This window comes from Thalassophryne amazonica, chromosome 3 (genome assembly GCF_902500255.1).
Source record: "Thalassophryne amazonica chromosome 3, fThaAma1.1, whole genome shotgun sequence".
NCBI classification, from domain to species: domain Eukaryota; kingdom Metazoa; phylum Chordata; class Actinopteri; order Batrachoidiformes; family Batrachoididae; genus Thalassophryne; species Thalassophryne amazonica.
In genome coordinates this window covers 2,282,581-2,296,224 of record NC_047105.1, presented here as the reverse complement: position 1 = coordinate 2,296,224, position 13,644 = coordinate 2,282,581, and the positions used below count along the sequence as shown (strand labels likewise).

Here is a 13,644-nt window from a genome sequence, read left to right as displayed (position 1 = left end):
CTGAAGAAAAATTATCCACATAAAGCCTCCTGCTGAACAGATTATATTTCACTCACTAACCGTTTCTAACGCAGCATCATATTATACAAAAACTTTAACCTGTAAAACTGAAAATTAAAGTTTTGTTCATGAATTTTATAATCATTTAAAAAGTATTATCAACATAATAAATAAATTTTGATTCAGCTCTAATTTTTTGGATCAAATAATTTATTTTCATTCATATTTCTTTTTTCACCTTCAGATCTTATTTTTTCAGTTTCAAACTTTTGACCCGTTCTGACGTGGGAGGGCGTGGCTTCGATTGAGAGGGGCGTGGAATTGTGAGTGACAGGAGAGCAATCAGTCCTCACATGATGTTGCTTTCAGGAAACAGGGTACTTTGATAAATAATGACTTAACACTTTCTCTCCACTGTGTTGTCTTGATACCTGTAAATAAAGTGATGCTAAAGATGTCTGTTACAAGTAATTCTAGACCACTCTTGGTCATTTGAAAATTGGAAAATACGCAAGATTGTAAAGTTTAACACCTATACCTAAAAACCAATGTGTCCCAAATCCACACAAGATCGTGAACGCAGCGCAGCATCGCCGCATGAAAATGAGGCAGGTCACTCATTTTACAGGCTGCAGTGGAGTGTTACAGCTTTCTAAGTGACACACAGAGATATGACTCAGCAGATCTGAAGGAAGCTTTAATATGGACACAACCAAACAGACCGCCTGGAAATCCAAATCCAAAGCCGCCCGGAAGAGCGCTCCGACTACCGGCGGTGTGAAGGAGCCTCACCGTTACAGGCCCGGCACTGTGGCACTCCACCGCTACCAGAAATACACTGAGCTGCTGATCTGCAAGCTGCCCTTCCAGCATCTGGACCTCCGCTTTCAGAGCTCCGCTGTGATGCTCTGCAGGAGGCCGGCGAGGCACCTGGTCGGCAGCTCGGTGGATTTCTGGTAGCAGTGGATCTCTCTCAGCACCTCAGTGCCGGGCCTGTAACAGTGAGGCTTCTTCACACCGCCGGTAGCCGGAGTGCTCTTCCGGCTTTGGCTTTACGGGCGGTCAACTTTGTTATATCGTCATTAAATTCACTATCCGGTACAACATATGGATCCACTGAACCAACTGCTACACATCGATCACAATAAAAAGCTTTATCTCGAGGGTTTAAAGCCTTGTAACAAGCTTTCATTCTCTCTATTTTCTTTCACGCGCCAGCCGCGTGGTAAATAAATGATGGAGACGGGAGCAGAGTCATTATCTATCAAAGTACCCACGTTTCCTGAAAGCAACATCATGTGAGGACTGATTGCTCTCCTGTCACTCACAATTCAACACCCCTCTCAATCGAAGCCACGCCCTCCCACGCCAGAACGGAGCCAAAAGTTTGAAACTGAAAAAATAAGATCTGAAAGTGAAAATAAGATCTGAAGGTGAAAAAAAGAAATATGAAAAAAATTAGAGCTAAATCAAAAATGTATTTAAACTGAAAAATATATATCTTACACTTTTTATTTTGATAATACTTTTTAAATGATTATAAAATTCAAGAACAAACATTGAATTTTTTTTGAAGTTTCAAAATGTATTTTTTCAATCTTTGTTTTAATTTTCAGATTACAAAACTTTTGGCCTTGATTTAGCTCCATAAACCTGCACATTATTTAAATACTTCAGGATAAACACATTTTAAGGCGACAGTTTTTACTTCATTCAACACCAATTAAAACCTCAGGCCTGTAACCAGGATCTGAAATTGGGTGGGTGGGGGTTCTTTTTTGGTGAAAGCAGACCATTAATCAAGTGGTGTCATGGAGGGGACCCCCCCACCACTCTTCATTAGCTGAGCTGGTTGAGGGATAAGAAGGTTTTACGAGTGTAATGACATCATGACGTCCTCAGGAAGAGATCTTAGGTGCATTTTGAAGAGAAAAAATGCGTTCATGTTGTTGTTCACGGGTCTGCATGGTCTCCGTGTTGGTCTCACAGGACGGCTTTCAGGTTGCTTTTCAGTCGTGTGAGTATCCAAGAAATTGGGCATGAGCTAAACATGCCCCAACATGTCCTGTGAGGCTTCATCACGGCGTTGCTTTGCGCCATGCGGCTCCACCGCGACGCACGGAATCCCTCCGTACGTCTGTCTCAATGTGCCGAAAAAGTGCTGATGTCCACGTTTTCCACAATTCCTGTGCTAGTCAGACAACATACCGGATCAAGACAGCGTCCAGTTTAGAAATGAACGGCACATTTCACTGTTACAGGAGTTTTTGTCATGGAAAGAGGAGCGGAGGAACTCCGCGCGTTGCGACGAAGCCCTAAGCTTCACTAACAGACCCAGACTTTAGATAAAGTTGAGGCCGCGGCATGCTCCGTTTACTAATAAAATTAATTAAAAGAGTAAAAAGCATAGTAACATACTATGCCAGTTTGCTAGCCATACGAAAAGGAAAATAAGTCTGGACTTGAAAGTCTCCACAGAATCTGACTGTTTTATTGATGCAGGGAGATCATTCCACAGAACAGGGGCACGATAAGAGAAAGCTGTGACCTACAGACTTTTTATTCACCCCAGGGACAAAGCAGTCCTGCACCCTGGGAATGCAAAGCCCAGGTCGGTACGTAAGGTTTAATTAGGTCAGCTAGGTAGGGAGGTGCCAGTCTGTGAACAATTTTATAGACTAGTAGCAGAACCTTAAAATCTGATCTCACTGGGACAGGAAGCCAGTGAAGAGACACCAAAATGGGTGTAATGTTAAACTTTCTGATTCGTGTTCAAAAGTCTGGCTGCAGCATTCTGAACCAATTGGAGAGCCCTAATGCTGGACTGTGGTAAATGTGAAAATAGAACATTGCAGTAGTCCAATCTAGAAGAGACAAACGCAAGAAACAGGGTCTCAGCATCAGCCATAGACAGGCTGGGATGAATCTTCACTATATTTTGCAGGTGGAAGAAAGCAGTCCTAGTAATATCTCTAATGTGGAGGTCAAAGGACAATGCAGGATCAAAAATTACCCCAAGGTTCCTCACTTTGTCAGTGTGATGTATGACACACGAGCCTAGGCTAAGCGTTAACTGGTCAAATTGATGCCGATGTCTCACTGGACTGAGAACCATCATTTCAGCCTTATCAGAGTTTAAAAGTAGGAAGCTTATGGACATGCAGCTTCTCACTGATGCAAGACAATCTAAGGATTTTATATGGATGAGATTACCAGCAGTTATCTGCATGTATTATTGAGTATCATCCCTCCTTCGGGGAGACAACCAGGGGCATCTTCACCAGATGGCCAAACCATGCTCCTTTTGTTGCAAAGAAGCAGCAGCTCTACTCAGCGTCCCTCCCATATAGTCAAGCTTCTCAACCTGTCCAGGAGTGCAAACCCAGATAACCAACAGAGGAATCCCATTCCTGCCGCTTGTATCCTCAATCTTATTCTTTTGGTCATTACCCAAAGTTCACGACCATAGGTGAGGATAGGAGTGTAAATCGACTGGTATACCAAGAGCCTCGCCTTCAGACTCAGCACCTTCACCACGACGGTTGGGTATAGGGTCTGTAAAACATCAGACTCCGCCCCAATCAGTTTCGCTTCTAATCGCAGAAGCTTCCTCAGCTAAAATTCTTGCTACGGTGGTCTGACTTTTGTCTCGACTCTTGTAGAGAAGAATTCTTCTCTATATTCTTCTCTTGGTTCCACAACTGCTTCTTTAAAATGTACTGGGACAACACCTGAAGCAAGACTACTATTTATGATGTTTTGGACAGGTCCAATGGTCTCCCAGACCTCTTTAAAGAGGTGAGGAGGAACAGTGTCTGTGGGACAGGAGGAGGGTTTAAGTTTAGTGACAGTTTTTAAGAGAGATGAAAGTGACACAGGCTCAATCCGGTTTAAGACAGTTGAGCAAGTGACAGGTATGGAAGGGTTAAAAGAGGGGAGTGAAGTATGAGTTCTAATAGTTTCAACCTTATTAATAAAATAACAGAAAATCTTCACAGACCTGGGAAGAGACTTCCAGACAGGTGGATTGGGGAGCATTTAAAAATTAATCAATAGTTTTAAAACGAACACTAGGTTTATTAAGATTATCGGAAAATTTTATCAGTAAAATAGGCTGTTTTTCTGCTTTGACGGTCCTCTGATATTTTCTCCAGCTTTCTTTGAGCATTTCATAAGACACATGAAGCTTATCTTTTTCCACCGGTGCTCAGCTCTCCTGCACTCACGCCTGGTGGAATCCTTCAGCCAAGACTCAGATTTAGGTTGTGAACGTTTGATTTTTACAGGAGTGACAGAGTCAGGAGGGCTGGCACAGGTGGAAAGAAAGGCTGAGGTGTCAAAGAGGACAGAAGGTCAAGTGTCAAACTGATTTTCAGTAAAAAATGCAGAAGAAAACTGAGGAGCGGTGGAGGGTTTCAACATGCAGCAGTGTCACACAGGTGCACACGATTTAAAACTATGACAGGGCAAATTAAAATCAAATAAATAGGCATGTGGTCAGAGAACACTGCATAACATTAAGAATAGACAAATCATGTCATAAAACAAGGTCTAACGTGTGCCCATGTTCATGTGTGGATCCAGTAACATGTACGAAGTTAAAAGCATCAACCAGGTCTAAAAAGTCTTAGAAGGGCAGCAGACATGCATATTAAAATCACACACAAAACCCTGTCATAGTTTGTCATAACACCAGCCAAGAAACCAGAGAGCTCCTTTATAAAGTCTCCATTATATTTACGTGGCCGGTAAAGCACCACGCAAAGTACCAGTTCAAACAAGCTCAGCTCAAAAGAGGAACATATGCGGTAAAGGCTTGCAATACAGACTGTTTTTAAAAATAGTTGCAATTCCTCCTCCACGGCCAGATGTCTTCGGCAAATTTATAAAAGTACAATCAGGAGGTAGAAGCTCTGTAATGGCGACTGACTTACCCACATTTATCCAGGTTTCAGTCAGGAAAAGTACATCCAAAGCGTGCGAGGTGAAGTCTTGGAGGATGAAAGTCTTTTTCATCACTGATTTTACCAGCGCACATCAAGTCGAACCCAGGAAAGTCGGGATATTGGCCGTGTGGGCTGTCCGGCTCAATGGCTTAAGGTTGCGCTTGTCCACTCCACCAGGGCTCCGAAGGCAAGATAGGCAAGGGTGCACGGCATGAAGCCCCACATATGGGCGAACAACATGTACCAATCTGAACTCGGGCGCGACGAGAGACAAACCGACAGACAGGCTACATATTCCTGTGACAAACCTCCTCCGAGCCGCCCCGGAATAGGAGACCAGCCAGGCTTTAATCCTGACTAGTTGGCCACTGTGCATTCCTCTGCATCTATGCCTCCGGGGAAGTTGAGCCCCAGCACAGAGCAGGTGTGCGGGAACATCCGCCAAAAGCGGCAGAGGAAAGGTTTTTTTGCTCACCCGACCATAACTCACCAGAAAATTTGCAGAGGTTTTGATTTTTAGTAACTCCTGACAATCATATATCAGCAGAGAGTTTATGGTCCTCGGGACAGACTCCAATGACAGAACAAACACAAAAATTGTCAGCGTTAGATGGCCTGCCAGACACCTCGGCGCCATCTTGGATCTCAGTCACACCGTCAGATGCAGTCTGTGTGTTTAAGGTTCACACCCCAATCTACATACCAGTACTGAGGTTGTGTTGACACACCCAGTAAGATGTTAGTGATTAATTATCCCCCTCAGCCTTTTTGCTGAGTTACTATCATATCAATGTATGGCTTGCTGCTGCATGCAACGACCCAAATACAACGTCATACACGTTTACGGACATGGCACATATGGGAATTTACACACACACATCCATCATATCATCAGTGCATCAGCATGATGACAGTTACTGGTGGAATATACAAAAAAATAACGTGTGCAGCAAGGTTCATGTGCATTCCAGTAGGACAACACCACACCTGTACTGCTGCATGGTGTCACATTGTGCCAGTGGTGTATAGCACATGTCTAAGATACCTAAATTTAGGTTTTAGAAGTTCCACGTGGGTTGTAGGTAGCAGACAAAATATTTGATGTTGCAGGAACAGTCAGTGGGGCATCCTCACTTTTAATGTCATCCAGTGTAGTAATGGGTATTAAGTTTGCAAAGCATATCTCTGATTTTTATGGACACGTCTATGGAAGCAGACCAGTCTCAACTTGCTGAATTTCCCTCCCTGGTACATAACTGCACTATCACCATAGTGGATTTTCTGCACTAATTTCCCCGCTAAGCTAATGGATTCCACACCCACATTTGTCATAAGCCTTGCAGGGTCTCTAATCACCTGCTCTGTGGCCTGCTGTAAATTCCTAATGCTACCCTCCCTGTAGAGCTCTATCTATATTTGCAGGTCAGATGGCGGCACCTTCCCCAGTAGGGTGAAGGCCGTCCGGCATCAGCAAGCCACAGCGGCCCCAAAATGAAGGCCAGTCATCAATGAAAGTAAAGCCTTGGTGTCTGCCAGCCACTGATTTAACGTCAACCTGCAGAAGGCAAGCAGTGAGGGGCCTTACTTGGATGGGAGACCTCTTCAGAACACCACAGGCAGATTTGAGCATCACAAGCTTATCATGAGACACAAAATTTCACAGTTCTAGTAAAATATAGCTAAGAATGAGATTTCTCAGCCAATTTCAAGACCTCTTTTATGTTGTAAGGCTTAAATATGTCTTATTTCAAGAATCAATGTCCTTTATTTAACCAGGTAAAAAACATTGAGATTTAAAACCTCTTTTTCAAGAGTGACCTGGCCAAGAGGGCAGCACAAGACAGATTACAGCAAACACACAAAACACAAATACCATCACCATGTCACACATTACAGAAAAACAAGAGTGGGATTTCATGATGACAGTGCAGTCAAAAGATCATCGCTCAGCCTTTCATAACCGCCTTAAACTTCCCCAGAGATACAAGATGAGCCAATTTAAAGTCCTTCAGCACATCATTCAGGAACATGGGCAGAAAAGCCTTTTTGCCAAGTTCGGTTCTGACTCTCGAGACCTGTTTGATGTCCTGAGAGCGCCAGCCGTATCGGCTGAGGGTTCGACACGTGTGTGAGCACAAATATGTGGGCAGATGTCCAAGAACGGATGTAAACAAATATCAGCCAGTGAGAGTCTACGAACACAGGAAGATGGACAACCTGTGACGGTATATAAGGACCAGTGACGTACTTGATCACTGCAGCCAGCAATAAAACCAAAAGCACAGAGGATACAGAATCCAGCTTCTTTAAAAACGCATCAGGGGCGTTGACATAAAGCAGGTCATCACAGTCCAACAAGGGTCAAAAAGTTTGGGGATCAAATGTTTTCTGACTTGCAATGAAAAATATGATTTATTTCTAAAATCAAAGTTCAACTACAGTTTCAGCTTATAAACAAGTTTATCTCTGTCAGTTTAAAGGACAGGTTCTCTGAAATCTATCAACCAATTTTCCATTTATTGTGGCCAGCTTAAGGTCAGATCAGCGCCAAAACCACACTCTTGGAAAAAATATGGTCACACGTCGTTAACTGAGATCTGTCGCTGAGATAGATGATGACTGGAGTGCAGTTTTAAGCAGAAAAAAGGTGATAATCACTTAACGCCGTTTTCTCCGACTGACTTGCACGTCAGAGGGCTGTCCATCAAACCTCGCTCTCCAGAGGCAGCCAATCACAGCAGAGCCAGTGCTGACATGGTTCCCTCCCCCAGTGCCAGATGTTTCAAATGAGAGAGCAGGAAATCAACTTCTGGGGGGGTGCTGGTCCACGAGCGCGTAGTGATAATTTGCGAGGGCACAGTTAACATCAACATGTGAACACATTTTTCACGCGAGTGTGGTTTTGGTGCCGATCTGACGGCATACTAAGACACACCTGTGTAACAATCATGCTGTCTAATCAGCATCTTGATCTGGGACAGATTATTATCTGGGCAAAACTGAAGTGCTCACGAACACACATTTAGACAAATCTGTCAACAGTATTTGACTGAAACATTTAGAAAATGTTTTAGATCTTTGAGTTCAGCTCATGAAATATGGGAGCGAACACTAAAGTCTTTATATTTTTGTTCAGTGTGTGTGTGTGTGTCTCTGTCTCTATGTCTCTGTGTGTGTCTCTGTGTCTTACCCTGGCAGTAGGGGTTGGTGGGGTTAAAGTTCAGTGCGAACTCATGGTGAGCGGCCTGCAGAAGTGACAACATTAAAGATGACCAGCTGTGCCCTGATTGGCTGCTGAGAAAGTTAGCAGTGCTGTCACCAATAGGAAGAGAGATAAGTGATTGGAGGCGGGGCTGACCTGATAGTCTGGAGGCAGTTTGGCTCCAAATCCAAATGCTGGGAAGAGCTTATCCCTGAAACAGAACCCAAAGCCCAGGTCAGAGCGCGGCACGGAGCAGCCGCGACACTCTGGGGGCACGCTGGTGTGACGCTGTACTCACGTGTCATAGTCCTGGACCACCTGACCCACCGACCACAGAGCGTTGAGGTACTGGTTCAACCCGTCTGGACTCATGTAGTGGAGGGAGGAGGGCAAGCGAGGGTCTCCGTTAGAGCCGGTGAAGTCGATGCCCACCTGCAGGTTGCAGCAGGAAACACCTATGAAAGTGGGCGGGGCTAAGGTCTGCCAACAGGAACCTGCTGTGGGAGGTCTTTCTGAGCCGCGGGGGGGGGGGGGGGGGGGGTTGTTTCAACTTCACATTTAATTTACAGTCTTCATTAGTTGATTGCTGCGGTTTGATCACATTCACATTCCAAATAAAACTCATCATTATTAAAAAGCCTTTACTTATGTCCCGATTAAAACATTTGGTGTGAGCGTGTCTTAACGCGCAGGCGTGGATTCAACGTACCGTGAAGTTGATCTGACAGCCGGCCATCATGTAGTCCAGGAAGCTGTACTGAGTCTGCAGCTGCTCGTGCACACGCACGCACACACACACACACACACACACACACACACCTCTTATTTCTGATTGTTCAGGCGTGTGGCCATCTTCCGATATTTATGTCATAACAAAATGTGTCCTCTGCATTTAACTGTCGTAATTAGTTAGACAAATCCAACCACTAGGGGCAGTGTGCAGCCACAGTCTAGTGCCCAGAGACCAACTCCAGATGTAGAGATGCTGCCTTGCTCAGGACAGGGAAAGCAGCAGACTCTAAATAAGCAGATTTTTGACTGTATAAACCGGACACAAGAAAAATAATGAAATAAAAAGAGGAGACTGTGGAACAATCTATCCTGTTGAAAGCAGGGAACTATGGGTAATGTAGGCAGACTCAACCTTGCAGCTCTTGATGATGACGACACCAGAGTTCTTGTAGCTCTTCTTCTTCTTCTTTTTGTCCGGGTGGACACACTCAAACTCCACCTGTCACATGACCACAGATCAGTATGACCTCTATGACAACCTCAGGACAATCTGAAGGCACACTGACCGGAGACCCAAGAGCCGCTTTCTGCAGCTCTGAGACCTTTGTGGTGAAAGAGCCGATCAGATCATGACTTCCATCACTGTCGTAATCAGAACAATCCACCTGCATGGGGGGAGGGAAGTGTGTTCAATTAAAGCACACCTGGAATAAACAGCAGACTAGCACACCTGCACCCGTCCAACAGCACCTTCAGCAGTCCTTCCAGATCACAAGAGCAGAAGGTCTGCAGAGGAACACTGAACATCTTCCAGCAGGGACTCAGCGTGTTCTTCACCACCTGCACACACCAACAGCATCAAATTCAGCTTCTGACCTGCAGGATCCACATACACACCCATCTGGTTCTAACCCACCAAACTGGACTTCAGGAGGTCACAGGGTCCTGAAGAGGCTCAAACATGAAAACATGATTTTAACAAAAGGGGGTTCGGGTCAGGAGTCCCCCCCCGGGGGTTCTGTACATACCTCTGTTCTATGAGCCAGTTGCCATTTTCCATCACCTCCCTGCTTTAAGATCTCCAGAAATGGATCAGACTTCCCAAATGTGTCCTGAACACATGAACCAAAAATACCAGAGTCACTGCACCAGATCTGGATCCTGAACCTACAGCCATAAATCTACCAGGACTCGAACTGTTTCGATTATTTATTTTCACTCATTTGACAAGCAGGGTTTTTTTTTTATTTTTTTTTTACTTCATGCGACACTTATGGACACTGATGCAGTGTGTGTGTGTGTGTGTGTCACGTGACAGCAGGGTTTATAATAAAGAGTGTAAAAGCTGAGTAAAGGATGAAGACTACAGACCTTCTTGTCCAGGTTCTTGGCCTCCACCTCCAGCTGAATAGCTCGGTTGTCCATGACTTGTTCTGCTGTGATCTGGACAAACACAATAAACCTTCAATCATCCTTCCTGTCAACACACGGACCCAGATTATGGATGGACGGGGTGTTGTTGTTGGAATCTGTTCAACATGGTCACGTTCCTCTTTTTGTGTGCGTGTTGTGCGACGGTGAGCTACGTACAGTGATGGATCCTTTTCCTGCAGGTTTGTCTTTCTTCAGCTGCAGAGGACGAGTCAAAGTTTTACTGGAAACGATCTGAAACAACAGAGACAAAAATCAGAACAAACACAAAGTCCGAGTTGACCCGCAACAGTCCACGTTTAACCAAGACCAGAACAGGTCGTAGCAGATGGTGAAAACACACCTGATGGTGTTGTCCAGAGCCAAACACATCAGATGTGTGTTGGGACCAGATGCTGTGACTTGATCAAACTTGAATAATGTGAGGGAGGTGCTCGTACCTGTCCCAGGGTTAGCTCCACCCCTCCCAGGAAGTCATCATCGCTGAGGTCCGATGTAGAGTTGTCGATGTCGTACACAGCCAGCTTCAGATTCTGAACAGTTTCAAAGTGGTAGTCCAGTCTGAGGCGCCGACTGAACGATGGACTGCAGGAGTTCATCACCTGCTCGGTGCGATCCACCTGGAGGGAGGCGGAGCATTTAAACTCACCTGCGGTCAAACCTTGTAGCTATGGTGATTTGCTGAAATGCAAAAATCACACTATGTGCCATCTGTACTCATCCTGTGCACACATATTTCCCTTTAACTGCACTTTGGATTCAGTGAGACAAACCGTGCACATGGTGCGCCGCAGCGCATATTAAAATGACAGTGCTGGTGATCAGCCACAAAGTCCTGATACTCAGCTGATAATCTGAGTCTGCTATGAAACAGGATCAGTCTACGTTCAGAGCATCACCACGTTTATGCACGGTGAAGAATTTTAAGAACACAGATTTTATGTTCGAGGCGATTTTTTTTTTTTACAGAAATTAAATTACATTGTGCACATTTTCAGTTTTAAGCCTCCATGTGTCCCATCTCAAATGAAAGAACACAGCAAGTTTTTTTTTTAAATAATACATTTATCATATTTCAGGTTATTCAATGATGGAAAAGAAAAAAAAAAGTACTTTTGTGAAACAATGATTTGTCACAACAAAGACAGCTAAAGTCTTTGGATGAATCGTCTTCAGTGTTCTGGATTAAACTACATTAGGTTTATAAATACAATAAAACATTTTTAAAAAGAAGCAGCACCATGTGGGTGGAGTCAGGCAACGTGAACACACCTCAGTCCATTTGTTGTCTCCAGAGCGCTGCAGGAGAACACACAGAGGGTCCGACTTTGATCCGACATCTTTATCCAGCAGGCTGGAGCAGGAAACGCACAGTTCCACCTTAGCGACGCAGTCCGCCATCTGACAGAGGCGGAGTCAGGATTAGCATCAATCCACTCACCAACCAGCAGAACATTAATAACTCAAAGTGGTTTAAACCACATAGCCAAAGTGTCTTTACTCGTCTCCCTGGGAAGAAATTTGTCTTGAACAGAGGGGTCTGCTGCATAAACAACACAACCACCAAAAACGACGACATCATAGATGAAAATTAAAACGCAACCACAAAAACGACGACATCATAGATCAAACTTAAAATACAACCAACGCAACTACATCATAGATCAAAATACAGTGGTCCCTCGCTATAGCGCGGTTCACCTTTCGTGGCCTCGCAGTTTCGCTGATTTTTTTTTGGTGCAATTTTGCATGCTTTTTTTTTTTTTTTAACAGCGCATTGTGTTCTGCGTCTTTATCCTGCGTGATGTTGGAAGATAGGGTGGCTCTCTTAGAGAGCCGTGTCCGTAAGTTAGAGCTTCTTAGCGCAGTCGAGTTAGATGTTACAGCCACTCCAGATGAGGTTAGTGTTGGGCCGGCTAGCGAGCCCATTAGCATTAGCTTAGAAACGCCGGCTATGGAGGACAGCATTCGGACTGTGGCTAGGCGGAGGAAGCCCCGTAGGGCTTGGTGCCCGGTTGTGGCACCCCGATCACACTCGCCAGTGCGAACTGTGAATCGGTTCTCCCCCTTGGATTTGCCAGATGTGAATTCTCTGAGCCCACAAGTGACTTCCACTCCTGTCTCCAGGCCGAAACACCGGACTTTAGTGATAGGGGATTCTATCACTCGCGATGTCAGGTTACAGACGCCCGCTGACGTTAAATATATTCCTGGGGCCAGAGCTCCCGACACTGCATTTCATCTTAGGGTGCTGATGCTGCAGAAGGGAAGACAGACGAAGGAACATGACATGAGATATAGTCACATATTTATTCACGTTGGGACCAATGATATCGGGATGAAGCACTCAGAGGTCACAAAAATGGACATAGAGAGGACTTGTGACCTTGCCAGAAAGATGTGTCGGCATCGATTAATAGTCTCTGGTCCCCTCCCCTCCCGGGGTACTGATGAAGCGTTTAGCAGGCTGACATCATTATCAATCAATCAATTTTTTTTTTATATAGCGCCAAATCACAACAAACAGTTGCCCCAAGGCGCTTTATATTGTAAGGCAAGGCCATACAATAATGATGTAAAACCCCAACGGTCAAAACGACCCCCTGTGAGCAAGCACTTGGCTACAGTGGGAAGGAAAAACTCCCTTTTAACAGGAAGAAACCTCCAGCAGAACCAGGCTCAGGGAGGGGCAGTCTTCTGCTGGGACTGGTTGGGGCTGAGGGAGAGAACCAGGAAAAAGACTATGCTGTGGAGGGGAGCAGAGATCGATCACTAATGATTAAATGCAGAGTGGTGCATACAGAGCAAAAAGAGAAAGAAACAGTGCATCATGGGAACCCCCCAGCAGTCTACGTCTATAGCAGCATAACTAAGGGATGGTTCAGGGTCACCTGATCCAGCCCTAACTATAAGCTTTAGCAAAAAGGAAAGTTTTAAGCCTAATCTTAAAAGTAGAGAGGGTGTCTGTCTCCCTGATCTGAATTGGGAGCTGGTTCCACAGGAGAGGAGCCTGAAAGCTGAAGGCTCTGCCTCCCATTCTACTCTTACAAACCCTAGGAACTACAAGTAAGCCTGCAGTCTGAGAGCGAAGCGCTCTATTGGGGTGATATGGTACTACGAGGTCCCTAAGATAAGATGGGACCTGATTATTCAAAACCTTATAAGTAAGAAGAAGAATTTTAAATTCTATTCTAGAATTAACAGGAAGCCAATGAAGAGAGGCCAATATGGGTGAGATATGCTCTCTCCTTCTAGTCCCCGTCAGCACTCTAGCTGCAGCATTTTGAATTAACTGAAGGCTTTTTAGGGAACTTTTAGGACAACCTGATAATA

At 44.8% G+C, this 13,644-nt stretch overlaps 1 protein-coding gene and 1 long non-coding RNA gene across 5 annotated transcripts in view; one reads left to right on the top strand and one right to left on the bottom strand.

Moving 5' to 3' along the window:
- Nucleotides 1–13,644, bottom strand: part of cpne1 (copine I) — a 46,387-nt gene that overhangs the window by 11,291 nt on the left and 21,452 nt on the right. For 3 of the 4 annotated variants that reach the window (XR_004558999.1, XM_034164512.1, XM_034164521.1), the window contains 12 exons: nucleotides 11,584–11,712; nucleotides 10,752–10,931; nucleotides 10,471–10,545; nucleotides 10,252–10,323; nucleotides 9,909–9,992; nucleotides 9,631–9,720; nucleotides 9,447–9,545; nucleotides 9,293–9,379; nucleotides 8,858–8,917; nucleotides 8,447–8,580; nucleotides 8,305–8,359; nucleotides 8,137–8,191 (listed from right to left, as the gene is read on the bottom strand). Coding sequence is in view for 3 of the 4 variants with exons in the window: in XM_034164512.1 (XP_034020403.1) it covers nucleotides 8,137–8,191; nucleotides 8,305–8,359; nucleotides 8,447–8,580; nucleotides 8,858–8,917; nucleotides 9,293–9,379; nucleotides 9,447–9,545; nucleotides 9,631–9,720; nucleotides 9,909–9,992; nucleotides 10,252–10,323; nucleotides 10,471–10,545; nucleotides 10,752–10,931; nucleotides 11,584–11,712 (1,120 nt within the window). In the remaining variant the exon portion in view is untranslated. Of the gene's footprint in view, nucleotides 1–8,136; nucleotides 8,192–8,304; nucleotides 8,360–8,446; nucleotides 8,581–8,857; nucleotides 8,918–9,292; nucleotides 9,380–9,446; nucleotides 9,546–9,630; nucleotides 9,721–9,908; nucleotides 9,993–10,251; nucleotides 10,324–10,470; nucleotides 10,546–10,751; nucleotides 10,932–11,583; nucleotides 11,713–11,955; nucleotides 11,961–13,644 lie in introns of those variants that run through there. The other variant, XM_034164528.1, reaches the window with a different exon arrangement.
- LOC117505012 lies at nucleotides 9,036–9,550 on the top strand. Its single transcript, XR_004559005.1, has 3 exons — nucleotides 9,036–9,085; nucleotides 9,263–9,381; nucleotides 9,461–9,550. It is a non-coding gene; the product is annotated as an uncharacterized LOC117505012 (long non-coding RNA).